This window comes from Saccostrea cucullata, unplaced genomic scaffold (genome assembly GCF_032062105.1).
Source record: "Saccostrea cucullata isolate Sc308-1 unplaced genomic scaffold, CSIRO_AGI_Scuc_v1 ctg4603, whole genome shotgun sequence".
In the NCBI taxonomy this organism is placed as follows: Eukaryota; Metazoa; Mollusca; class Bivalvia; order Ostreida; family Ostreidae; genus Saccostrea; species Saccostrea cuccullata.
In genome coordinates this window covers 1-6,512 of record NW_026930780.1, presented here as the reverse complement: position 1 = coordinate 6,512, position 6,512 = coordinate 1, and the positions used below count along the sequence as shown (strand labels likewise).

Below are 6,512 nucleotides of genomic sequence, written 5' to 3'. Positions count from 1 at the left end.
TTACCTGTATAAAATGAAACAGAGACAGACACAATCCAGCTCTTGTCTGGCGTATGTCCGTCGTCCGCTCATTTTATACCTAATAGCTCTTACTCCGTTTTTCATCTCCATATTCAGATCGCCTTCAAAATTTCCAATAATTACTTTAATTTCAAATTTGAATTTTTAACAATTATTTCTTTATCCTTCAACACTTTTAGTTTACTAATGCGTTTTAAAAATTACTTCCTGTCTTTTGCAAAATTTGTTAATTTCACTTGCTATATCTAATTTATTCGTATAACTGACCCCTGGTCACTCAAATGTTATTGGTCGCTCCTTCCTCCTGACCAAATGCCTTTCCTAATAAACGATTCATTTCTTGGAACTGGCCAGGTTAAAGTTCAACTTTTATTTGTTTACCATTTTAACTGCTTCTATATGATCGCGCCCACGTGTGCTATCTCCACCAAGTTAATTACGCTGAGCTGACCAGTACAAATTTATCTTATATGTTATCTTCTTATTTTTAGTACGATTTTTGTTATGATTAATATATGTATCTTAAAGATTGCAATACATTTTAAGCAAAATTTCTGTATTTAAAAAAATCTACTAAAATAATTGGTATGTTGATATCGCTGATGGAGAGTTACTGAGCACAACAAAATATTTGAAGCAAAAGCATGCGGAATCCAAAATTGACTCACCAATTTTCCATAAATCTCGATATTTTTTTTTTTTTAATAATTTTCTCAAACGTATCTTTTATTTTTATGCATTTAGATTTCTGACGTGATATTTGAAGACTTACAGAAATATACGAGGGTTGTTCGAAAAGTAAGAGGACAGCTGTCATATCTTTTTTATTTGACGTCATATGTTGTCCAAATCTAGTAGAAATATTCTTACAATAAATCCAAATGATTTGTATCAATTTTGACAAAATATCACGATTGATTGAATACTTATCCAGGTTTTAAAAATGCAAAAATCGGATCGCGGAGCAGGTCAAAATTTAGTAAGTTACAGACAATACAATAAATAGTGTCTATAGCAATATTCTCTGTAAAATGGAAGAAAAACGAAAAACTACCAAGAGATTCAAATTAAGAATTGTTACATCGATACGTGTACCAAATTATGGTTTTATATTTTGCTTTGTTGAAAGGAAATCAACTTGAGAAGATAAGTAGTCCTTATTGAAAACAACAAAAACGATGGCGTTTTAGAACGTCACGGAGCAGCAAATACCGAAGCAATTTTGTGTTTTTCTCAGGAAAAATCCTGAATAAACTTAGAAAAAGATCGATTTAATGTAAGGGCATTGGAATATTCTGTGTGAAATGTATAGGTATACTATCTATTATAATTGCCGTTTTGTGTGCTCCGCGGGTACAAAACATGTTGATTTTAAAATGAAGTAAATTTATTTGTGTTAAATCGAATGGAAGGAAACTTCACACATCAACAAAACAAATATTTTATATATTATAATGTGCTTGTTTTAAATTTCCATTGAGTAATGTAACGAAGATGGACATCGTCCACGAACTTTTCGAACAACCCTCGTAGTGATTTTTCTCTGCTGCGATTCCCGTAAACACGACTGTGAAAATGACGTCTCCTGAATTGACGCCGCATCACAATGTCGTTAAATTATGTGTAATGCTCGAGATATTGCCAACAAAGACTCAAATTATGCATAATAAAATATTTAGTAAATTGCATTCGTGACATTCGTCTAAAAAAATCAAATTAAAATTTTAGACCGTTAGACCTCCGTAAAAAGGCTATACGGGAGGACGGGAAGAAGATAATCGACGAAAACTTTATTCGGAATGTGAACTTGATGGAGAGTTACCAATATCACAATATATTTCATAATGCAGTTTTTGATTAAACAACAACAAAAAAGAATATTCTTTACTTGTTAGATAGATTTTATGCTTGACAAGAAATGGTATTTGGATGCTGAGTAGATAAGGTAACTCAAACTGTACAGGTACTCCTGGGAAAATGTTGAGAAAATGAAAGCTCAATACCAATTAGTTTTTTATAATGCGTGTGACGTCGACGATTTTTGCTGCTCCGTGACTTAATGATATGTCCTGAAAAATAACTCAAAATTGATATCAATTTACAACACTTTGACATGAAATTATGAAGACCATATACAGTAAGTAAAGATTCTTTTATATTATGTGTGACATTTTGGCTGATTATGTCATTAAATATTTTTTTCTTTGCAACATGTCCGCGTAATTTTTGGACGGTCTTCGTATAACCCTTTTTGAACAACAAGAGGTGTAATAGACTATCACATCGCAATCTTCTGGATTATCTAATTTTAACAAATGATTTTTCCATCGTAACTAAAAATAGAACTTTCCGGAAATTCAACTATTTCTCCTTTTCGTTGAATTTCTACAATGTTTTTGTTAACAAACAGTCTATAAATAAATCTGTAATTCGACATTTTATTTTGACAATCTATGTTGACAGAGTAGTTATAATTACCTTTTCGTGAAAACTTCAAAACGTCAGAGATAAGATATCATTTTCTGATCTAATAAAATCTTGGAACATATGAATACCACAGTTTAGGTGCAAAAAAATATGGATGTAAAAATTGATCAGCAGTGTTGCTTGTTAGATAAATAAAGATAGAGATAGGGAATGTTTTTGACACAGTGCTTTGAGTTGTATCTATATGTAATGGTACAAAACTTAAACAAAGAACGACAACCTTTAAACAACATCTCTTTTACTATCATCTAAATTGACTTGAATTGACAACTGCTCCAACGCAACAAGGTTATTGTAGTACAAGGGCCAAATACAATTTTTCTTTTATCACTGTTTTTCAGGTTTAAATGCAGAAAAATTAAAAGAAAAGGATGCCCTGTTTCTACAAAATTTCTTGAATAATCAAAGGTGAAGAGTCACATTGCAATTGGTTCCATGTTTCTATGGCTGATTTATTTAAGGTAAACAGTTTAATAATACGCGCAAAGAATTCTCATATAAGGGGTTTTCAGAACCTCATAACTCATAACTCATAAAAGGGGTTACTATGTCATTTTGCATCATACAGTATACACGGGGTCTACTGTCAATGTGTGTCGGAGGTCCTCTCTGTCACTGGTACTGGTTAATTATGACGATTGTTTTTATTTACATCGTTTATTCACATATTTACAACACAATATATATGTATAAGAAAGCGAAATATTCACAATAAAAAGACACGTCCACACTCGTTTACTTTCAGACTTGTTCTTCCTCTCATGTTCCCAGGGCATGCCCATCCCAAATTTCTTTTTCATCAGTTTCTCACACAAATCAACTTAATGCTCACTTTCATCTCTTAAAATCTATCACGCACAATAAACAACGATAACAGAAATTACAAATAAACACATTACAAATCCTCGCTTGCTCACTCTCTTCATTTCTAACTAACTCAAATTACATTCCTGGGATACAGGGCTACAACGCCTGCGCTGCGAACCTGCATTCTATCGATCATCTCTCTCTCTCTCTCTCGATCGTTTACAATTAATTAACAAAATCGGGCGATTGCATTGTGACAAATGTATCAAGTTCATTCTTATAAACTATAAATCTTTTCGATAAATTTTGAAAACCTAAAACTCCGCTGAGAAAAACAATAATAAGTAGAACAAGTTCATTAGGTCTATCCACAGAAAGGTGGAAAGAACAAGCTACATGTAAAAGGGTTAATTTTAGAAACCTGTATTATTGATTTATTACAGGGATAACTTTTGTCTCTTAAAAACAAGTCCATTAGAAAGAATACTGCATTTTATAATGCATTTTGAAATACTTTATGTATATATATGGTTCAAATGGCCGTTTCGCGACGTTTGAGAATGTTCCACTCAAAAAGTCTAATAGAGTCTTGTATGAAACTAACGACAATATGTGTTTATGACTTACTTCAATCATATATTAAAACGGAAAAAAACGCAACAAGCTGTAATCTACAAATATTTGAAATTTCTTTATCAAATGATTTTCAATGATGAATACAATAAGGTTAAATACAATTAAAAACATCGAATGAATGATGAAAAAGTTAAATGATTATCTTTTACTTTAAAACGTACAATTGTAACACATGATTTTAAAACACCCCAGTCATTCAATTTTAGCTTGTAAGTATGCAATAGACAACATTTGCAGCTTGATTTCTACGATGCAATAGAATCATTAATCTCGCGATATGAGGGAAAGACATATACTTATCCACATCAACTGCCTGTCTGGGAATTGAATAGGACGAATTGTCCCTAAACTTGCACAGTATAGTAGAATGTGGACTTCCTGACCACGGACTGTAATTTATGAAAATGATGCATAAGAGTCTGTTAAGACATGATGTAGTAATTTTTGCATCTGCAGCTACCAATGTGTATCACCTTCATTTGAGATTTTCCCGCTAGAGCATTTGAAATGCGTACATAACTTAATTTTAAGAAGCTTCAGGAAACGAAACGAGAATTTATTTTTCGATTGTTGCATTTATTTATTGCATTACCTATGATTAACAGATATAAACATGTCAAACTCTGTGATATTGGTTTTGTTTTGTTACTTATGCATTTTTTGATACCTGTAAAGCGGACTCGGACTTTGTTAATGATTTGAAAATCATTCTACCGTTAAATCGGCTAATTGAAGATATCCTTACATTGTTATCAAAACATTATATCCAATATTAAAAGTCCTCCTAATGGGATGTCATTGTTCTTGTTCGTTTCAGTATATTGTTTCAGAACAAATCGTGGATTTTTGTAAAGAGTTATCGCGGTTATCGGGTAGCTGAAAAATCTTTTATCGCGTTTTAACATTCAGCTATCAGGGATTATTTTTTACTTAGTACACTCATCTCCATTTACTTTCTGCAGTTGCGTGTAAGCGTCAACAGGCTCATAGTAGCCAGATGACAAAGGATATATTTTGGTGCATGAACTCTCCCGTTGTTGATTCGAGGAAAATTGGTCGGGCTCGGGATGACATCGGGGCGTGTCATACATTGTACTGTAACGTTGACTGGGACTATCAACAAAATAGTGTCTCGAGCTCGAACAATATCTACACTCTGGTACAGGCACCTGCAGCGATTTGCTCGATGACGTTGAACGTTGACAGAATACAAATTTCATGGCTACTGTCAATACGACGACAAAAGTCAAAGCACTTGAAATTATAATGACTGACTTTGGAACTTCTGTTGAATTCTCCTCCGTACTCTGTGACAGAGTTACAGAGTTATTGTATGTGACTGCAAAAAAATAACATCATTTTTCTTTCAATATTACATTGAAAGAAAAATGATGTTATTTTTTTGCGTAATTTTAATTAGAATTTATTTCTTTGAGATTTGGGAAAAAACTTCATAATTGAGTTACCTTGAATATGTTTACATCCAGTCACATGACCACACTCGTACTGTTTACACTGACACACCTCTTGACAGTATTTCCCATAATTTGGAAATCTACATCTATGCACACAGCGATCACCAAAATAACCTTGTCTGCAACCCTCTTGTCAACAATTAACAAGAACGAAATGTTAGATTCATATAGAAAATATATTATTTTTGAAAAATAATTTTTTTTTCATCATGATGGTCGTAAATTTGATTTTTCTCACTGATATACATATTGGAAAGGACACAATTGCAAAAGATATTGTCTCTTTACTTTAATCAAGTAATAGTATATATATATATATATATATATATATATATATATATATATATATATATATATATATATATATATATATATATATATATATATATATATATTTTCAAGGAAGTGTTTGAATCTCATCATTCTGAATTTTAAATCATGTGCTTTTCAAGAGATTTTACATAGAAACGAGGAGGAATAAAATAGGTTTAAAAGGATTATTAATTTTTTTGGCACGATTCATCTATTTCTGTCAGGAGATAAGTACTATTTACCAGAATCGTTGTAACATCCTGCAGTAATGTCACAGAGGCGCTCATCACAATTGCACCTTCCCTGACACTCTGAGCCGTAATTAGGGTACGGACATATCTGTGAACAATTCGTTCCAATATATCCGGGATGACAGACTAATATCAAAATAGTGGAAATATAGAATGTTGAAATACATATCTGAGTGTGAAAAAAATTAAATGTAAAGATAAAACAACATTTGGAAAGGAATATGAAGTCTGGACAATTAATAAAAAAATATATTCAATGTTTTTTTTTTTTTTTTAAATCGGGTAATTATTTATCTATCCTGCGAATAAAACTCGGTTTAATTTTTTCACTATGTTAATTTAAGATGTTTAAAGATTAATAAAGAAATTATTCCAAAATGTAAATGTCTGTATTATATTCAAGAAACGTGGAATATTAAACAATATAGTTTACTGCGTATTTTTAATTCGTGAAGCCATTGTTCTAAGGTATATACTAACCTTTACAAGAAAAAGAAGTATAATCCCATTCTTGACAACAATC

General features: G+C 31.6%; 1 protein-coding gene across 1 annotated transcript; it reads right to left on the bottom strand.

Moving 5' to 3' along the window:
- Window positions 1–4,877: 4,877 nt before the first annotated feature.
- On the bottom strand, window positions 4,878–6,115 carry LOC134230085 (multiple epidermal growth factor-like domains protein 10; the record flags this gene model as incomplete). Its single annotated transcript, XM_062711859.1, has 3 exons — window positions 4,878–5,290; window positions 5,418–5,555; window positions 5,981–6,115. Coding segments are annotated over 3 exons (686 nt in total), but the record flags the coding sequence as incomplete, so codon positions are not given.
- Window positions 6,116–6,512: the final 397 nt, after the last annotated feature.